Source organism: Styela clava, chromosome 5, assembly GCF_964204865.1.
Source record: "Styela clava chromosome 5, kaStyClav1.hap1.2, whole genome shotgun sequence".
Lineage (NCBI taxonomy): Eukaryota > Metazoa > Chordata > Ascidiacea > Stolidobranchia > Styelidae > Styela > Styela clava.
In genome coordinates, this window is record NC_135254.1 from 11,105,275 (window position 1) to 11,126,692 (window position 21,418).

Sequence of the window (21,418 nt, forward strand, 5' to 3'; positions counted from 1 at the left end):
GATAATCGTTACGCTCATCTTGGAAAAGATACATTGAATCATACCCGCTTATATTGCGTGATGTATTGTAATGTTGATAATATGAAGTTATGTGCTGTTAAGAACGTTGTGAAGTTTATTATTTTTGGGTTTCATTTGAAACATTATTTTTACTGCTTGCTAAAATATGTACGTACTATTATTGTACATTATTTTTTACTTACTTAATTTAAATAATTAGGAAAGAAAATTAAACAATTAAAGATAACTGCAGTGATTAGCTTACAGGGTTGGGCAAGGTTTTCAGACCAGGGGCCAAAACTTTGGCCCACCCAGAGTTGTGGGCCATCTAAGTGTGACGTTACATTTTATGAACAGAATTTTATTTACAGTGTTACAAAAGCAAAAGTGGGAAACAATCTTAACAATCCATTTCTTTTTAAAGGTTCTTTTCTCGCTACCGATTTTTCTCTACCCCGGTACATGTGGAAAAAATTAGTCTTTGATAATTTAGGTATTAATCTTCATGATGTAGGGTGCCCAAAATAGATGTTGCAACAGATTATTAGAAACCATCATGGAACGCTAGACTAGCAAGTATGCGTAAGATACGAACTATGGGGACGTTAGAAAAACGTTGGCACTAAATTGAAACTCGAGTGCGTGACCGGACACGATAATCGCACAACGCAAAAAAAGTGTGAAAAGCACACAGTCGAACCGAGTGAGCGAGAAAACGTAACGATTTGTCAACGTCCCCTCAACATGAAAGTCTGTGCCAATCTAAAATACAACTTGGACAGAATAAAACCATATTGCAGCGTACAGATTGCAATATCAACAACTATCAGATTGAATCACCCAGCGGGCTGAGTTTGGCCCGCGGGCCGTAGTTTGCTCATATTATGATTAGCAGATGAGTTGGATGAGTGCGAAATGACCATTTCAATTATTTTTTTAGACAATTCTTTATTTGGCAGATTTAATTTAATTATGAGTCTATGTAACTATTATTGAGCGAGAGATCCAAATAAAGAAATATTCTAATTTGGGTAAAATGATTTCATTTCTGTTTATTGCAATATTTTAGGAGTGAAAATATTCGAGTTTGCGTAAAAAGTGAGAATGACGTAACACTTTGTGATTCACAATATTTTAGTATTTATTTTGATAAGCTGTTGACGCCATCGCATTTGACTTGCTTGCTTACATAGTGATTAATAATCCATCTATGATTAATTAAAATGTATCATTCCAATTTATTAATAAACAGAAAACTTTATTTTTATATGATATATGTTTTAATTATTGTTATGTGTCATCTAACTCATGACACAGCCAAAAAAATATTCCATAGGAAATTTGAGTTCATTTTATATATCTAACAATTGGTTATTACTCCGAAATATATTTCTATAATATTTCTTACGTGTTAGCTAAATGTAATGACTTAAATTTGTCACTACAAAAATATTTATTGTCGTTCTTTGTGAATGGACAGCTCTCGTCAAAAATACTGATAAATACAATAAAAAAAACGTATAGAAATTGACAATATATTGCCAACTAAGATAATAAAAATAAATCATCAGGCACTAATAGACATTATTCGTTTTGGAAAAAAGCTTTTATTATACGGAAATGTTTGAAATTTCAAAAGCCTTGAATTTTTCACTTTTGACATGTCAATACAACAAAAAAGTGCTGAAAGAAAGGAACTTGCACATCCTTTTTTCACACCAATCTGTTGCACATATGCACAAATACATAAGATACATTAATAAGATCAATATTATAACGATTTTATTGAAATAATAAGTTTGTTGACACCAACAACACGTTCTGCTTTATTCGCGCATTTTCTTACTGGTCCTAATTCTTCGGAACAGAAACGGGCCAAGCCTTTACAATCTGCGGTCGTTTTATTAATATTAATAACAGGATAGCAGTGCTCAAATATATGAACACGAAGGCTAAAACGATGTTGATGACGTCATCACACAACACTTTAAAGTTGCAAACAAATCTTATAGAGCCCACAGAAATTTTTCAAATAAATAAACGTAATAGACTTCTAGCGACAACAACAATCTTTAACCACTAAAATTTCGAAGCAATTGGTCCAGTAAGTAAAAAAAGTAGTTTTTTTTTAACAACAATAAATAATAGTAACAAGGAGAAGCAAAATACCAAGAATACTAACAACAACAAAACTTTAACAACACGATCCCTAGGTGCACTCCGCCTGAATCGGGATCAGGCGAATGCGAGATGAGTACTGACGGAAGCAGCCATTGTTAGTAAGTCAGTTACGTGAGTAACAAGGTATGTATATGCGTGAAAAAACGAACGTACAGAAATGAAAATTATTAATACATATTTTCCAATTTGAATATTCTCTCGTCATGAAGTCGAACTAAAAATGGTTCCAATTTTTACAGTTCTGATGTTTTCTATACAAATATATTAAAAAGCTATAATTTAAACATACTTGCGTAGGACTATTTATATCAACTCCACAATCAAATATTGTTACATGCTACAATACAGGCATTACAATCTACTACGTTTATCGTTTAGGTTTTTATCGTGATATGTTGTTGCGATTGTGTGAATTATCCTACTTTCATGAAGCAACAGGACAACAAGAAAACGAGAATATCGGTCAGAATACCGAAGACTTATCGATCGAAAATTGAGGGATCCCCCAAAACAGCGCTCTTACTCCATAGTGACACCTTGTGTTCCATCACTAATTAATCAATAGGCTTCTAGTACGACATATGACGAATGCACATGCAAAATCTGGAGCAGATTCAATCTCGCTTTCGTGAATTATCGCGTGCATCTAACAGACAGACAGTCAAACAAACAGACGAATACCTATCAACATACTTACCGATTAAAATCGATAAGTAATAAAGTTGATGTTCCTTTTATGACAATAAGTTTGACATAGTTTGTTCATATTTGCATGAATATATCATCAGGTAAATTTCATGTCGATACATTTCCAAAATACAGACTTATTATCAGTTCCCCATATAAAACTTTAATCATTGCTCCAGAAAGACATCCCAACCCCGTCAGGATTTTATGAATAGATCCAATTTTTTCATTTTAATTCTTTCTTCAAGTGAGAAAGCGACATGAATTTTTGAAAAAGTATTTATGATTTTTGCAAATGCTTTTCATAACAGCTATAATATTTGTTCCTTATTTGACTTTTTAACCCTTCGTCTGTCAGACATTGATTTCATTATCTGCAAGTCTGTTAGCGTTTCTACATTTGATGGTGATGTAAAACAAACCCCAGTTTCGTTGAACAAGAGTAATATAAAAAACACAGATTTTTTCGTACATTGTCACTCACGTTTCCAATCGTATAGTTGCAGCCAATATAAAAATATAACATTTTTCTCGTTTGCTATTGTTCTTCAATAAGTTGAACCAAATCAAAAATACTTGGAACGAGATTTTTATATTGTTTATTACATTATTATAAAATTTTGGCACAAAAATTTTCCGTTGTAACATATAGATTTAATGCATGAACCATCGAGAATTTATAATGCATTATTATCTTTGCAGATATTTAATGAAAATGTGCACCAAGTGATAGAAATACTTATGTTTCTGTGTTAATATTCAACAAAATTATCATATCTGTGGCTCAAAAATTTCCAGGAGCAAATTTAATACACTATTGAATTTTTCCGGTGATCTGCCATACAGAGAAGAAATTTTTGAAAAATTAAAAATAAAATTACAGCAACAAAATAACAATCAAATTTTGTATTGATACGGTGAATTCTCCTAGTCGGAATCAGAATAATGTTGATTATAGGTTTTTTTCACTCCTTTCGCAAATTCAAAACTCTTTTGCTTCAACTTTTCTCCATACGAAAGAACGGTCCTGCCAGCTGCTTTGATACTTTTCCTATAATTAAACGAAAGAAAGAGTTGGAAATATTTAAGCGTTTTTTATTTAATATATATATAAATATTTAATTAAACGTCTTAATTTAAATTACCCGAAACTTTCTAACCAGCCTGAAGCGGTACTTGCTATTTCCTCCGAATCTGCAAAAAAAATAAAAAAAATAATGATGTTGAAATGGATATTGTTAGAAATTGTATCAACTTCAACTAGAATTCTACCAAATGATTTTCAATATTTTTACGTGCGGCCATCTAGTGGTAGATAAATATGGAGTCAGCTCAATTACTGTTACCGTTTAAATTCTCATACCATAATATTCGACTTATAAGATATTATTATAATTTGTTCATTGTTCACCAGAAGTGAAAAAAAAAATTTTTTGAATGCTCTCTCAATAAACTCGTTAATCATTCCAAAGATTTTCCTAAAAAAAAATTATAGTTTACCTGGAATTGCAGAACCTTCAGCAATCACTGCCAAAAATGCAACAAGGCCAAGAAGAACAACGAACTTCATTTTGACTTTTGATTGTTTGAAGTGAAACAAATTATTACAGTTTTTTTGATTTTTTGAATTTTTTCTAAGATAAAAAACAAAGTATTAGGTTGGAGGAATGGTGATACGTTCATATTAAATTTCCTTGGCGAGTCCACCGTTTTGTAATTAGTGTATGGAGCATTGGTATTGTCGAAATTTGAAAAAAAAAACGCATTTTCATACCATAAAACTACTCTTGAAAACGTTTTCTTTCAATTTTCACCAGTTTATCATTTTGTATTTCTAACATATATTCTTAAACGTATTGACTAATGGAATAAATCAGTGAAATTGAAGTATCTTCAACCGTATCTTTTCCTCTTTTTATTACATGTATTTCGCCATTTCATTATGATCTTTGCCAATCTCAAAAATCACAATATAAATACGTCAAGAAAACTTGGTAATAAACTACGCTTCCAATCTTCGACAAAACAGTCGTGAGCGTAGAATATACTCACATAAATATTACTATTTAGGTGAAAACATTGTTCTAATTCATATATATATCATATAATTCTATATAATATGTAAGATATTGCATTTAAAAAAAAACATCATATGAACAGTAACAACCCTTAAATTCTCCTGTTTCCTTCTCGAGCTAGAATTCTGATCTACATTTTCAGAATGCACACAGATTTATTTGTATTAAAGTCAGACCATATTGCTTAGACCAATGAAAAAAGAGAAGGAATTGCATAACCTATGTTGTTCTTTGTTAATGAAGGGTCCAAAGGTTCGAATGACGCATAATCTGTTGTTGTCTTCAATTCGATCACAGAACAAATAAATTTTTGTTCGTCTTCCATTCTCAGAAAGATTATCATCGAACATGATAGAACGCGTTTGATACAATGATATGTTTGTTTGTGAAAGTTATAAATCGCTGACGCAAATATTTGTTTGCAACATAAAACTGTCTGACTGACACTAATCTCTGTACCCTGCAATCGTCAGCAAACAAATTCATTACTTAGTCTTATCCACCGGTTCTTAACCAGTGGGCCATGGCCCACTGCTGTGCCACGAAAACATTTAAAATAGGCCACAGTTCTATTCAAAATTGCTAGTTTTACTTTTATCACTGTTTTTAATCGTAATTGTAGTAGCAATGAATGAGGGTGCTGTTTTCTGCTACTGAGTGGTAATTCTAAAACTGGAAATGTCCATTTTGTGCGTAAAAATTTTATTTTTTCTTGTAGTTTTCCCATTGCATGAAAAAAGTTGATGAACCACAGAATTTTTGTGCAGCGAAAATGCGCCACAAAAAATATGAGGACCACTGGCCTGACCGATCGATATATATTCGATACATTTTTAATTCACCTATGTCCCATACCATTCAAACCCGGAATAGTTTTTAAAATGCCGTAACATCCTATATGTAAATTTGTGAAAACGCAAACCGTACTGTTAAAAAAATTTACATTGCAAAAGCGTAGTATTTGATACCTCATACTTAACTAGTAAATGTTACGTTTTACAGTGATTACCGAAGCCTTGCAGCCTTGCATTGCTAATAGTTCATCCAATGGAGCAAACTGCTTACTAGAGGCCGAGGAACAATAACACTCAATTGTACTCTGTTGAAAATTATTGCAAAATTGCTAGATTTATGAGATTTATTGTGAACTCGATAATAATATATAGCAAAATAAAATTACAGCAAAAGTTTGTAAAAACTTAAGGTCGTGGTGGAGTTAAACTTGTCTGCAAAAGTCTCGACTTGAAATTGTTTCTTTCATCCGTGCAAGGAGTTGATATTTTTGTTTGAGTATTAGTCATTGATGACGTGTATGCTTCGAACAAACTTTAAACATGAAACTTTGAACACGCTATCGTCTTCCGGTAGTGTTCATTTCAATTGACGAATGCATTTTGCAAACGTTATTAATTTCACACTGCATACGATCTTGTCAGCAATATCCGCAGGTCCTACGACATTCCTTTTTCAGTGCAATTCTAAGAGTCGGTAAATTACACATAAGTTTTATATTTTTGCAGTCCAGACGACTATCGATGCATGTAGTCTCTCGTTTACCTGTTGAATGAACAAATATAGACTAAATTCCGATAAATTTGTTCGTTATTTGTATAAATGTTGCACAATTTAAGATAATTTATGTTTATTAAACTAGCTTCAACGATGTGCAATGAAGTACGGATAAATTTTCTCGTAAACGCACATGAACAGAAGCCACTGCAACGTATAAAGCAGTAACTGTATTTTGAAAGCTTCCTGCTCGGCGTTGACACACATGCAGAATTCATTACATCATGTGTATAGGTTGCGATAGGTTGAATCCAATTTAATTAATCTGTCTCTCTGTCGTAATTTGAAATCTCTGAACTTTTTATCGTTCCACAGAATAGGTGACTCATCTTTAATCTGAGTAAATCACCTTCAGATTTCAATCAGATATGACATTTTGGTGTTTACGTACAAAATAAACGCCAGTTATGGTATTTTCGTGTAGGAGTTTGAATTTTAAAATGACGAATGCGTACAAAGTTAAGTATACCAGGTGTTTTTGAATTGCTAAATCTTTCAGTTTAGCCTTTTATTGACGCTTTATGAATGATTGATGAAAGCCACAAACAAATTCATTAATAATCTAGATTAAACCATTACTATTACCTCTAAAATATGATGAAAAGAAGTTGGAACTTGAATGGCAGGGGTACATTTTATTGATTTGTTCAATATCGGAATACGATAGTCCCTTGCTCTGAAAATAAAGAAAAATGTATTCAATACAAATTATTCGATAAAGAAGTAAATGGTATATTTTACTCCGCAATTTAGCGTTGGATAGCGAATTGAACCTGACTATGTTATAGTTGCAGATCAACTGTTATTTCTTGCGACCGATCTCTCACTAAATGTGTGATAAATTAAATAGATCGAATACAATTTGGAAGGTATCAGAATCGACGGAAAAAAATCACTGTATATTTAGCACTAAGGTAAAAATATACGATTTATTCCTTACTATACCACAGTGAAAAAATAAGTTGCTGGTTACCTTCATTTTCTGAACTCACTAAAGTGCAATAATTCTAACTTCGTCAACTTTTACCTTTTAATGTTTGACCTTTTTACACAAATCAAGTCACAAACTAATTGCTTCATGGTATGTCTATATACTCAGTCTGGACTTATTTTATGTTTTCCAGAAGATTTTTCAATTTATAAATTAATTTTACTTTGTTAATGTATCATACCTGAGTTTGTAATTCTCGTCCAGTTGCATCTAACAAAGTAGGGAGGCCATTTTTAGAAAATGCTGTGCTACTGTAGTGCATAACTGATCCTATGTCATATTTGGATCCATATGATACAACTTCGGAACTGGAGAATTTTTGAAAATTCTCTAAATCGTCTGTGAAACATGAAGTGCAATTTTGGACAGTTAGTGTGGTATATTTTCAAATACGTTGTCTTTTCACTTTAGTTGCAAAAGTAATGAAAGAAACATAATGTATATTCTATATGCAAAATCCCAACTAAATCGAATCCGAGACTACCAAATTACATAACAAAACCTAAAGAAACTAAAATTTAACTGCGTTCAGTCTTTGCAATATACAATCTCGTTCGCTGTAATTTGGATAGATAAATACCATCAGTTGAGGGATAGCATGAAGGATATGAGCCAGCTATTTGAAATAATTTTCACATAACATATATATATATATATATACTCGGAATAGTAAATATCATTTTGAAACTTAAATAATTGTTATTTTACGATTACATGAAAAAATAAGTTCGATATTGAACATAATTTATTCTAGATCCTTCTAATGAGGAAACAAATTTTATTATTCCTCGGGATAGGTACCATGTATTACGTCCAACACCACATGCACGCATGATGCGAATATTTAGCTACTGACCTGTATCAATGTTTTCATAAACAATTTTGATATAGTTATCTCTGTCAGGTCTGCTATGTTCGTGCCAAAATCCAATGGAATGCATGATTTCGTGAACAACTATACCTTTATTACTACAGCCTCGTCCTATAGAAATCTGAAAAGTTATACTTTGAGATAAAAAAAAATCTCAATGATCATAATTTCAACGATTTCAACGAGTTTAGAATATTGCGAAATAAATAATTTTTCCATCCTCGATTCCAGAATGTTTGAAACAATCTTGAAATTTAGGTGTCGCACCATATAGTTCAATAAGTTGCGATGATCGTTTCGCTATTGCAGCGTACCTGGTTAGCGCCTTGGTGCATTCCAACATCGGACCAACATCCTCGGCCAACTTTAAATTCAATATAATTCTCTTCGTTGTTTTTCTTTTTCAATCGAATGCAAGTTTTACTTTCGATTTCTTCAATTGCCTCATTTATTGCCGACTTAGCCGCTGTGCCTAAATATTATTTAATAAAATTATCTTTTAATATTTTTTGTAATATTTTTCCCACTCAACTCTACGGAAAAACTGGGGATTGAGCTCAAGAATTTTAATCCCTGGCCATATTATAAACTAAAACTGTCAAAAATGACATAATTGTATCAATTCCAATGTCCAAAACAAAATGCTCACGACTGCATACGGTTAACAAAATCAGACTAAAAATGAAATCAGTTCAACCTTTTTATTATAAAAAATGAAATGGTATTAGGGGTCACCTAGATACGGCGTCAAAACATAAGGTATGATGTAATGTCCACTGGTTCTATCCAACGGCCATCGATTGTGAGTTCCGGATCCGGCCCGACTCCAACCACCTCGCAACATGTTCATCAGTTGTACAATCGATGTTTTTCTCAGTCGAATATCAGACTCGAACAAACCTGATCGAAACAGTTTTCATTTCATTTTTTGAATACGTGTATATGTATGAAAGTGAAGTATTTTGAATCGTTTTAAAGCGTTGTCATCACAGTTTACGCTCAGATTCAAATACCATGCTCACAATATCACTTTAGAAGTAATAAATTGACTGGACAAAGCCGAGGGTTTCTGTTCTACCAGAAATAGCATCTTCGTGCAAATAGTATTATATAAGTTCTTATCGATTGGTAAAAAATATACATGAAGTCTAGTTTTTTGTAACATTTTAATTCTGAACCCGACTATTGAATACCCAAATAGTTGACTGTTTGAAGTTCAGTCTATCATTCCAAAAAGCAATTTTAAAGTAATTCAGAAATTACCATTGTTTCCCCTGTAATCGCATTTGCATGTTGCGCAACCATTTGATCCTCGTTTATACCAGATGCAGGTACTAGGACAGTCACGTAGTATGTTTGTGGAGCATTGTCGTCCAGCTGGAGTACAAATGTTTATAATTTAGTTATCATTAGCTATATCATTAACTATTGAAAGTAAACGATTGCACATTGACACTGTTTTAACCTATGACCTTACACGGAAGAGATTTCCGGTATATTTTTGTGTATGTTTTCATGATTATAAATATTCGGAATAACGACAAAATTATTTTTTTTTCCAGACTAAAGCCTAATAAGTCTATTCCATATTATACCTTGTTTGAGAAACACAGAAATACTTGGTTCTATCAGGTCATTCTTGAGTTCTTCTTGCTTCTCTGAAATCAAAAGCATTTAATATTATGTACAATATTGAATTCCTAAACTATTCACAAAATCTACTTACTGTAACACGCATTTACTTCCCAAACTGTGGCATTCGTTTTAAATCCATTCAAAATTTCTTCGCAGCTGTATGCTCCCACACACATGGTGAAGGATGAACATAGAACAAACAATAGTACACAAATTGCTCCCACACACATGGTGAAGGATGAACATAGAACAAACAATAGTACACAAATATCTCCTAAAACAAAAAATGGGAAAAATTCAATTGTGTCTTTAATTTTAGGGTAATGAACTTTTGAAACAAACTTCAAAAATCATGATATAAATTGAGTTCTTCGAAAGCAAAATTATATAGATTATTCGTTCTTTCTTACATTACCAGCAAGCTATCAAAACGACTGCTAAAAAACGAGTAAAATCCCTTAAATTGCGTTAAAATTTTCGTAGTCAAAACCCTTTCAAAGAGCTCAATTACAATATACACTTTATATGTTACATTCACAATAATTATAAATTCGTTTTATTTCTAGTGAAAAACGTTCCAGTCAGACAAACGATCACATACTGTAATATCTTCTGCAGTAGATACATAAATTCATTACATACCTGATATCATTTCGACCATCTTTTCCTATACTAGAACAAGATCAAATGAACATTTTCCATCATCCTGGGGTGATTTTAAAACGAACGAATGAATAATAAACATTTTAATACTGACGATAACTTCACAATGTATATTAAATCAAATCGGAATTAGACGAATTCTATCATGTGAATTAGAAATTATATAATGCCTTATATACATATCAACTCGTCAAATTAAAAGTTGGCGTAAGTTGCCTTCAATTAGCCACTACCAATTTTATGGCATAATCATTGTATTTAAATTTAGAGGACGAGTGTCATATAAAAATGATGCAACAAAGTAGGAGACATATATTATGTTCCATACTTTACCGGAATAGTTTATGACCCATATTGCGTAACCGCGGTATGTTATTTGTGAGCTAATTATGGAAGGTCAACCAAATTTGACAATCATCTGTTGCGTAACGTTTATTCTGCTCCGATGAAAACAATAAACTTGTAAGTCGTAAACGACACAAAGTAACACTGAAGTAGAGCTTCTAAGAATTGATTCATAACGTTTCTCATGGTACGTTCATTCAAACAACGTCTTACGTAAAGTATAATTTATAGGCATTGAATATAAAAGGATGAACACCGAGCTAACATCTATAAGAATGAAACTGACTAAAATCCAAAAATACAATATTAAATTTGAATTATTTAGTACCAAAGAGTATACCAAAATGAAATAAATTAACAATAATCCCCTATATGACAAATGACAATATACAGTAATTGAACAGTTAGTTTAAAAATAACCTATTTAATAAACATTAGAAACAATATATTTTATTGCATAGTAAAACACAATGATTCCCAATCGTCCGTCAGCTAGGATTTTTGTTATTTTTCGTTACCATAACCATTTGCTTATATTTAAAAGTAACATATCACAGTGTAAAATGCTGACTGAAGAAAAAACGGAGAAACGGAAGCTTGTGGTTTTCCATGTTTGTAACGTTACATTCGAAATACAAGCAGTAGGCCCAGGAATCTCCTCATCTGCTAAACATGGCACGTCGTCCTGTCGATGAAGTCAGCAGCCATCTGTCGCGATCGCAGACAAGATAACCTTAACAAAATTTCACCAAATTGAGGTCCTATAAAGATTACAACTAGTAACGTACAACTTTTTTTTACATCAGTGGTAAACTTAGGCATAACACTCATTTAAATATGATTTATCGGGAATGGGAGATGTCTTAATTGTAATTTGCAAATACCTGACGTGAGAGAAGTTGTCAATATTGTTGACCGTACATTTGAACCCACGTACATTTGAACCCATGTGTATATCCGCGGGTTCAATCTATATGCGGGTGCTAAAACCCATGGGTTAGGTTAGTATGGGTTCAAATATCCGCAAAACGAAAAAAAAAATTCCATAGGTGCAATAGTATGCAGGTGCAATTGTCGTGGGTTCAAATGTACATGGTTCAAATGTACGGGAACCGTCAATATTCGCTTTAGGTTAATTCCATATAATTTATATTTGGTGTCCTGAGGTTTGATACTGTGATCCATACTCAGTCAGAAAGTGTTTGCATTATCTAAAATTTGTAAACTAATGTGGTAAAAAAAATTGTAGCTGCATCGTGCTCTATATGTTGATTATATTCGAGAAGCAACAACACAAAAAAAAGGCCAGTGTATTATTGCATTTATTTATATTTGGACGCTCACCACTGTCTGAATATATTGGCTAATACGATTTTACGCTTTCGCGAATCTGGTAATGTTTACTTGGGCCTCTGACACAAAATGTTTTTATCAAAACCCATTCCATTCATTTTAATATTTGCTGCCATTGCCTGAGTGCATTTTATTTAATTTCATTGGCCCACCAGAGTAGAAAGGTTGGAAATCACTGATCTAAAATACTGGATAATGAGGTGCAATTAACAGCATATCGTCGAGTTATTCTCATGACCAAATTTCCCCCATAGCTAGGTTTTTGGTCATATTGTCCTGAACTGCTTCAAGCCTTGAGGCAATCGATATTTTCTAAAATTCTATGCTAATACTCCATTTTAATCTCAGTAACTATTAGATCTTCATTGATCGTCCTGCGCTCTGAGATCAGTCTCCTTTATTTCTGAGTGAGTGCATATGACCTGGCTTTGGGCAAAGAGTCACCACCCTCGTGTTCCATTATTCACCCTCGTGTTCCATTATTATTTCTGATTTCTGTCTCAATTAGGCATTGTATGTGGGGAAGGAATAAACTGTAAAATACCATTTATTTGTCGCATACCATTTATAACATTTTGTTCTTCATTCGGTCCATGCATCACCGAAAGAAAACAGCCAAGTCGCGATAAATAAACAGATTAATTGTATTGATGTGTCAATTTTTACCACAGAAAAATTTTTGCCTTGCTTTTTGCATTATTTGCGACTTGTGGCAGGTTACCAAACAATTGTGGCGGGTTACTTTGTCACCTGAGCGTCAGTGGTTCACCCTCTCTGTTCTAGACTGTGATCTCATTCTCAAATCCTGATCTTTCTCATTTTACAGGTACCAAACCGCAACTCTTAAACAAGATAACGTATTGACGAATATCTTCCCTTCTCCAAGCAGGTCTTAGTTTAATACTTCGTATCACGTCTCCTTTATTTGAATGAACCGTTCATGGCGTATTTCACTACTGATAGATATTCCCCAACTCAAGGTATATGCAATGAAAGAGATCACAAAGTTGTGTATTGTCAAATTACAACATTTATTACAGTATGAAACAAGTAGTTCTGATATTGATAACATGTTAATTCTACGATTTTCACAATTACAAAAACAAATATGGTAAAATTGTGTCTGTACCGAAGACTTTCAAGTTTTTTAAATGTTTTAAAAAGCTAGTGGTTAGGTAAATTCTTGCTATTTTTGCCTGGCTACCGGTCGTAATTTTTTGAATGCGCAATAGCAAAGTCTAACTTCACGCTTCGATTATGTTACTGGATATTTAGATATAGCTGTAAATTGATTTCAAGTGTTCACGTTAACATTATGTATTGTTTGATTTAACCCCGGCGTGGGGCCCCACCAGCACCTGGTCTTCTTGCTCCTGGTCTCCTTGCGCCTCCTGCGCCGGGTCTTCTACCGCCTCGAACGGGAGGAGGAGGAGCTGGGGTAGTCGGAGCTTCGGTTGTTGTTGTTACTGGTTGTGGTCGTCCTACTCTCACTCCTCCGCTAATCACCCTTCCCGTCCCTCTAGTTCCAGCTCTGTCTCTCACGGACTGCTTGAAGAACTCACTGCATGCCATTCCGTCTATAAGTTCTCCAACGTCTTCGTTGTTTTCACCTTTCCAGTAGGCCTTTCCTTCACAGCACCAGTAATCTCTTCCATCAATGCAACTATTTCCACAACAAACTGCTTTCTCTTTAGGAATTCCTCCTAACTCGCGAGGTGTACCATCGCAACACTTGAATGCGTCGGCATCCATTGAGGAATCACCTGACGGGATTTTAAAATAAGAACAATTAGAACAATATATAGTTGTAAATATTATTTAAAATATGTGACCATTACTAGTAAAAATGTCGTTAAATAAATAATCTAAAAACATACCACAGCATTTTGTATCAGGAAATTCAGCTCCATTGAAAACATTGGGACCGCAACATATTCCATCTGCACCAAATGGGTTGTCCAATCTCACATCGTCGCAGTATATTACTATTCTTATGTCGTACGTAGTATTTCCGACACAACGCCCAAACTCTTTGTAAAGATTCCGGTTGACAACATCATCACAACAAAGATGTGACAAACGATTCATTGCCATTTCTCCGCAACATTCCAAATCATTTAAACCAATTTTTTTACCATCTTCACCAGCTAAACAGAAAGTATGAATTAAAAACGTTTGTATTAATTTTGAAACGAAAAATGCAATCTACGAAAGATAATTGAAACTTACTCAGTGATGCATTGACACCCCCACAGCATGTTTGTGAATCGTAATCATAAGGAACAAGCGTTGATGGATCACCGAAATCTCCACAGCATCGAGTATGGTGACTGGTCTAAAGTAAATGTTAGGGATTTATAGAAAAGCACTGGAAATGTTAATTCGTTTTAACAGCGAATGAAGACGACAAAGAATACTCTGACCAGAAGTAAAAAAGTAAACTAGGAGTGGTTTGTGGAAAAAAACGTTTCATCGCTAACTTAGTCTGAAAATAATTCATCAGTTCTTATTTTTCTTCGCACAATTTTCATTTCGCAATTTGATTCATATTTTTCTAATCTCTACACATTTTTATTAATTCAAATTATATATATATATATGTATATAACGACTAAAAAAGCTTTTTTGCTAATAGAAAATATTATATGAACGCCAATAAATACAATATCAAACTGTAATAATCAAATACGGCCCAATAGATTTTTATTTGACAGACATAAGCCGCCAAGTTCTGAGGCTTATAGATTGATAAAAAGAAATCATGGCAGTTTTCACAAGCCTTATATGTGAATAAATTAGTATTATTAATGAAAGTGAGTTAAATATATATACCACGATTACCCCAATCAATTCAACATGGCGGTCTATTAAAATATATAAGCAGATTTGGCTTTAGGCCCATATGAAGAAATGGGATTTGTGAAATGTGAAAAAAAGCTCACCTCTCCTCTTGAATCTGGCGGATTGTCGAATACGGTTGTACCGCAGCATGTCTGTTCATACGCGTCAAAGCTGTCGGTTCCACAACAGGCCGGCCACACCATGTCAGACTGAAATTTAACAGAATAAAATGTTGTTATCAAGCCATCGCAAAGATGTAATCGTAATTTAGCGAGGTTTTTATGCACAGGTTTTTAATTACAAATCATTATTGGAAAAATAAACTATTTGCTTTAAAACATGACTCCAGTTTTTACTTATTAAATTATAGTTATCGCATAAATATACCAGAATCGATCATAGAATCCTCTTTAGCCGATGCGCAATAGTTTCTGCGATTGCAACGTTTATTAATCTCAATGTTGAGCACATAAGACAATGGCGGTCTAATCAAAGTTATAATCCAAAACTACAAGTCCGTAAATCCAATGAAGTAATTGGCTTGGGTGATTACTTTTTTTCAAACGTACGCCGGTTTACTCGTTTAATTCGATTTTAGACTCGAACGTGAAGCTGACATCTTCGGATATATATAATGTTAAAATACCACGAAAAATTAAACATCCATAATTCATTTATGACATCATAAACCTTTCTGCATGACAAATAGTACACTTCAGTATTCTTTGTTTAAAGTTCTGACTAGAGTTATGTTTTTGTATAATTTTGATTGGAACTAATTTCGAGTAACACGTAATAATGTAATTAAATGCTCATAAATTAGATCAATTAAAGTGGCGAACAATCTGCTACACTTCTAGTGCTCAATAGAATCTTACTCCAACTATTCCTCCGCCGCAACACACTCCAGTAAGTTCATCATACGGCGTTCCAGCGCAACAACCTGCTCCCTCCGTCTCCAGGTCGTATACCGTGTTGTTGCAGCAATTACCAGCTTCTGAAAAGTAGGCTCTTCCAGCACAACATTCATCACCCTAAATCATGGAAATATAACAAGTAGAAATTAGCACACATGTTCAATATATAGGCAAATCAGTAGAGATTTTAAAATTAAAATTCTAGCATGTACAGCTCAGCTTGCGCTATTACAGCGAGCTATACTTTGTTGGTGTCGTAGTCGGTCAGTCAATAAACTAGTAATATACATGTTCAAAAATGTTGTCAAAAACGTGCGTTTACCTCTTGTATATATTGTTATGTCAAACTACATTGATAAAACCCTACTAATGTTATCAGATCGACAAAACATGATAAAACATACAATAGGTTGTCTTTCAAAATACTAGATGCACGATTGAAAAATTCTTTTATTGAATATGTAACTAAACTTTGTTTCATGATTGTTTTATCATACATAATGATCCTCGTTTTTTTATAAAAAATAATAAAACCCTTGTTTTATTTTCGTTACCTCGTTTTCTCTGTCGACCAACTCATCTCCACAACATGTTTGTGTAGTTGCATCAAACGCTTGTTCTATTCCTCCGACAGTGCAGCATCCTATATTCACATTTCCTTCGTTTCCAGCTTGCTGATCGGTTAGAAGTCCATTGCAGCAGTACTAATTGAATAATGGGATTAAAAGCAAATTTAATGTTCAAGTTTTCATTGGTAAATAACGCAAACACACGATCGATGAAGTGCAAATAGATCACACAGTACCAATTGCCCGATGATTTTTTTGTTTGCATTATGGCAGGGTCTGTGTTGTTTCTATTCTAACTCAAAACAATCATCAAAATTGTTCTGTTAAAATTATATTGAATAAAAAGAGGAAAGGTGAGTATTACGCAACCATGTAAAGTATTTATAATTGTTATTGAGCTTGTTTCAATTTAAGTTACAAGTCAAACCTGTGATGATGCATTTGCGATTAGACCATTGCAGCATATTTGTAATCCTAGATCATAAATTTCGCCGTCACAACATCCCTGCGTCTCAACAAGGTATGGATTCCAGTTGCTGCGCTCACTGTCAAATCTACAACAAGCTGTATCTTTTTTTTGTGCGTTTAAAAGTTTTCCGTTTCCACAAGGACAAGATGCAACTCGTCTATCGTAAGCAACATCATAACAGCAATCAGCATACGCTGTAGTTGCTAAACACAAAATTAAACCATCGTGATATAGTGATCCAATTTTGTATAACTTGATAAATATACGGAAGGTAAATGTTTGATATAAATTTGCACAAGAATATTTCGGAATAACAATCAAAAATTCACACCATTTATTGTATCCATACTTTATAGCCTCTTCGTTCTGCGATCTTATAAAATTAAATTTGTGCTAGAAGCTTGTGCATGGACCAGGGCTCTTCAAACTGAAAGTCCCGGAACCCCGATGGGACGCGAAAGGGCTTAATGGAAGTCGCGGTAAAATCTTTGTCGATACTAACTCATGTCAAAACAAAATATCGATCAAATTGAAAAGATTTGTAACCAGTACTGAGACCCATCGTCACCGAAATAGAGTCAAGATTCGACCTTTAGTGCGAAAATATACAAGCACATCGGTCTTATTAAAGGTCTTCTCAGTTTTATTATTATATTTTCAATATTTTCTGTATTACAAATTTTACTTCATGTTTATTTTATTTCTTGAGGGTCGCGAAAAAATTGAACCGTGCCAATTGGGGCGTGATGAACACTGGCATATACAATTCGCAATTATAAAAAATGCAAGTTGCGTTTTTGAAGCAGTGTCAATGTCAAGTCGCAAGGGCAGTGGAAAAACCTATTATAGAAGGGAAATTCGAACAAGATTATTTATGTCATTGAACACGTCAGGTCTCGGATCAAGTTTTGTTAAATTGATCAAATTTAATTATTGTATGTCAAAGTTGTTATAACTTTTATCTGATGATGTGTCATACAGTGATGAGTGATGAGTCATACAGCCTTATTGTTACTAACGATATCGATATATATTATTGACTGACAGATCGAAATATTCTTACATAAATTTAGTAAGCTTACTTATGAATCCTACTCTTCCCTCACAACACATGCTTGTCAAAGTGTTGAAAGCTTCTGGCTTATTTTGCCAACTTCTACAACATTGCATGTGCGGATTCTCTTCATTGTCGTAAAGATCTGCTCCGCAACATTCTGGTTCGGTTGGACTGTTCTAAAATGGTTACCACATTCAATGTTTCAATAACATGACATAGAAAAATAAATCTGATTTTTCAGAATTCACAGTTTATAGTGATTTTTCAATTTATTGGAGTTCTTTAGACCCTCTTTAGTACATACCTATAACTGTAAATCAACAATATAGTAACATATATTTGAATCTAGCTTTTACTAGCACATAATTAATATTTTCCTCTTGGACAGTGGCACCCACACCAAGCTCACAAGCGTATTTTATATTTCAATACCTCTGTTCTGTTGTGTATTTCAAAGTCCAGAGTCGGTGCCCATGCACAGCAAATTTCTGTCTCGGGATTGTGCATTCTTCCAAAACTTTTATCTCCGCAACATTGTGAAAATGAGTCAAGTTTATCGTATACTTCTTTGCCTAAATAGAAAAAAAGATTATTCAATATATCTTCCAATTCCATTACATTAACATCTGACATCAACAGATAATACAACGCGAATCCGTGCTATTATCAGTGCCTTCTCGTAATAAGATGAGCAAGTTTGTTGAATTTTGGCTGTAATCGATCTGGTTTTAATAGGAAAATTGTTGTTTGCTTTTATTCTGAACCAAGTCATTTTAACTGGTGGTTAACGAACGGCGTGAAGGTGCCAGTAAAAGTACTTCTCTCCGTGTCCATATAGTTGTGCCTTTGCATTCATGCTTTTTTGTTTATCATTTAACACGATTCGTTAAGTTACTGTGAGTGGGACGGGATTTATTTTTGTAAAATATTTTAGATTTGGATAAGTTTTCGACAATAGTATTATTATAAATTATCTACAAAAATTTTAACATCATAGAATTACTACTCGACCTTTTCAGTAACTTACCACAACAAACTTGCGTGCACGTGTCGTACTTTACAACTGTTCCGTTAGCGTTTCTACATAGTCCTACGGCCCTTGTACATCTTCTCACATAGTTATGCTTGCCAATACCGGCAGCTTCGTGAGTTGACACAGCAATCACCACTAGAAGAGTTATTAGTTTATACATGATCTAAAGACCTATGGAACATATAAATCGTAAGTATTCAAGGCAAGTCTATTTGGTGAATGGTCGTATTTTTTATATTGCTCACTCGAGTAAATAAATACACCTATTTTCAGAAAGAACGTTACGGATTCGTACGGAATAACCTTTATGATATATGACACATCCTAGATTATTTTGTTTACTGCAATAAGAAACATGCGGAAAGGTTAAATTTATTTATCAGTGTTCAATGTGGTCATTGTTCATATGTATGAAGAATATCAAAACACTCACTGTAAAAACTTTTCGGTTGGTTTCGAATGCAAAACCATTTAGATTAATATGCTTGATATATCATTAGTTGACAAGCATGTGACGTGACTCATGTTTGTTATCCTAAGGTTGTGGCGTAAATGACGATATTTAAGACATTAGGCGTAAAAGTTGACATTTAAATACCAAATTTGAATATATTTCTTTAACGCTGTCACCATCGAGATGTTTTCACAAGAGGGCTGTAAGTTTTCGCCTGCAGATATGAACTTACTATATATTGATAGAATCAGTTTCTTACAGATTGGGCGTTACGTATCCAATGTTTAGGCAATGGGGTGGTCAATAAAATGTATATGATAAATAAAAAAAAAGAACAAGTCGTCAAACGTTTAATAACTTCATTAAACTGTGAGCAATTGACTGAATTGATTGTCAAACAGTATTTTAATTGCCGGTTATGACCTTGTCTAGTCCTATAATTTTTTTCAATTACTTCTTTATATAATCGGATATGCCAATCATCCACCGGAAATGCGCGGTCGTTAGTGATTTTTAAACAACTGATCATTATTACACTTTCAGTGGTATACAACAAATACACGTTTCTCAATACAAACAGTTATTATATTTGTATAATATTCAACCCATTTAGATACTTAAATAGTATTCTCCACAATAGTTTTAATTAATAGTTCAATGAGAAACAGCAAAAATTTAACCCCATGTAGTTGCATTTATATATTGGTTGAAATAATGAATCTGCTTAAAATTATTATTTAAGAAAAACGTGATAGATTTGTTCCGAGTCCTTTGAATCACCTTTCCTTTAATTCCTTTAACCGGGCATGAGTTTGAGTCTAGCTGGAAAGGTCCCCAATCTTTCTACCCTGGCGGACCGGTAAATTAAATAAAATGTACTCGCGGACCGGCAAAAAATTAAAATGAGGGGAACGGAAAATATTAACAAAGTCGTCGGTAACTTGGAACCAAGCCTAAAATCCTGCTGTTCATCACCTGGAAAAAATCTCTGCGGCCCATGCTTTTGTTGGGCGTCTCGTGACCACCTGCAGGGTCGCAACAAGTTGATATATATGTCACTGTTTTCTGTTTTAAACAAAGAAATATTCATAACCTTTTATTTGGATGGTCATATTAAGCAGGAAAAGCATGCAGAACAGAAAAAAACACGCGTGCCGATCTTTAGGTTTCTGAATCTTGCGACATTTGACGGAGCGCTTTCGCGAAAAATCGGAACCGAATAGGCAAAAAGTGTGATTATACCCGGCCCCAAGACGTCACCGGGCCATCAATACCGAACCTATCAAACAGCAATATGACGGCGGACGAGAAATTGCGTGATAAACCAACGCAACTTTGGCTTCAGTAAAGCGATTGAGACGGAAGAAAAACATAAAAACAGCAAAAGTTCTCGCGGACCGACAAAAAAAAAAACTTCGATTGGGAACTACTGAGCTAGCTAGACGGCCACAATAGTAACCAGAAGTAATTAGACTTTTCTTGAAATCTTCTCTTCCTACTAGAATAGTTATTATTATATCATATCTCATGTTATACAATTATAATTTTATATGAAACGCTCTTACTTTTATTTTTTGAAGCTGTGCATTATTTTGCTAATATTTCTTACTTTTTATTTATTTTATACATCTTTTGCTTGAGGTAAAAAACTCAACCATTGCAAAACTATGGGGTCACTGTTTACATTGCTACATAAAATAAAAAA

At 33.6% G+C, this 21,418-nt stretch overlaps 2 protein-coding genes and 1 long non-coding RNA gene across 4 annotated transcripts; all 3 read right to left on the bottom strand.

The window, feature by feature from the left end:
• Positions 1–3,450: 3,450 nt before the first annotated feature.
• LOC144422887 (uncharacterized) lies at positions 3,451–4,522 on the bottom strand. Its single transcript, XR_013475422.1, has 3 exons — positions 4,369–4,522; positions 4,014–4,062; positions 3,451–3,919 (listed from the first exon to the last, which is right to left on the bottom strand). It is a non-coding gene; the product is annotated as an uncharacterized LOC144422887 (long non-coding RNA).
• A 1,554-nt stretch (positions 4,523–6,076) lies between these two features.
• LOC120344955 (astacin-like) lies at positions 6,077–10,227 on the bottom strand. 2 transcript variants are annotated; one of them, XM_039414303.2, is made up of 9 exons: positions 10,104–10,227; positions 9,973–10,035; positions 9,641–9,754; positions 9,113–9,277; positions 8,692–8,849; positions 8,363–8,498; positions 7,688–7,845; positions 7,101–7,191; positions 6,077–6,503 (listed from the first exon to the last, which is right to left on the bottom strand). In XM_039414303.2, exons 1-9 carry the CDS (start codon positions 10,186–10,188, stop codon positions 6,379–6,381), a joined length of 1,095 nt encoding a protein of 364 aa, XP_039270237.2. In that variant the 5' UTR covers positions 10,189–10,227; the 3' UTR covers positions 6,077–6,378. The 2 variants fall into 2 exon arrangements, with proteins under 2 accessions (XP_039270237.2, XP_039270238.2); XM_039414304.2 differs by lacking the exon at positions 7,101–7,191.
• A 3,153-nt stretch (positions 10,228–13,380) lies between these two features.
• Positions 13,381–19,434, bottom strand: LOC120344879 (uncharacterized). Its single transcript, XM_078112932.1, has 10 exons — positions 19,254–19,434; positions 18,659–18,798; positions 18,252–18,402; positions 17,128–17,372; positions 16,686–16,835; positions 16,093–16,248; positions 15,316–15,423; positions 14,603–14,708; positions 14,251–14,520; positions 13,381–14,136 (listed from the first exon to the last, which is right to left on the bottom strand). Exons 1-10 carry the CDS (start codon positions 19,417–19,419, stop codon positions 13,703–13,705), a joined length of 1,926 nt encoding a protein of 641 aa, XP_077969058.1. The 5' UTR covers positions 19,420–19,434; the 3' UTR covers positions 13,381–13,702.
• Between the last annotated feature and the right edge of the window lie 1,984 nt (positions 19,435–21,418).

Excerpts from the sequence above, each read along its gene's own strand:
- LOC120344955 (XM_039414303.2), bottom strand. The coding sequence starts at position 10,188 with ATGTGTGTGGGAGCATACAGCTGCGAAGAAATTTTGAATGGATTTAAA. Across the intron at positions 8,499-8,691 it reads TGCACCAAGGCGCTAACCAG|ATTTCTATAGGACGAGGCTG; the intron begins GTACGCTGCAAT and ends ATAACTTTTCAG. Across the intron at positions 7,846-8,362 it reads TTATGAAAACATTGATACAG|ACGATTTAGAGAATTTTCAA; the intron begins GTCAGTAGCTAA and ends CATGTTTCACAG.
- LOC120344879 (XM_078112932.1), bottom strand. The coding sequence starts at position 19,419 with ATGTATAAACTAATAACTCTTCTAGTGGTGATTGCTGTGTCAACTCAC. Across the intron at positions 17,373-18,251 it reads GGGAAGAGTAGGATTCATAA|CAACTACAGCGTATGCTGAT; the intron begins GTAAGCTTACTA and ends TTTTGTGTTTAG. Across the intron at positions 14,137-14,250 it reads TCCTGATACAAAATGCTGTG|GTGATTCCTCAATGGATGCC; the intron begins GTATGTTTTTAG and ends AAATCCCGTCAG.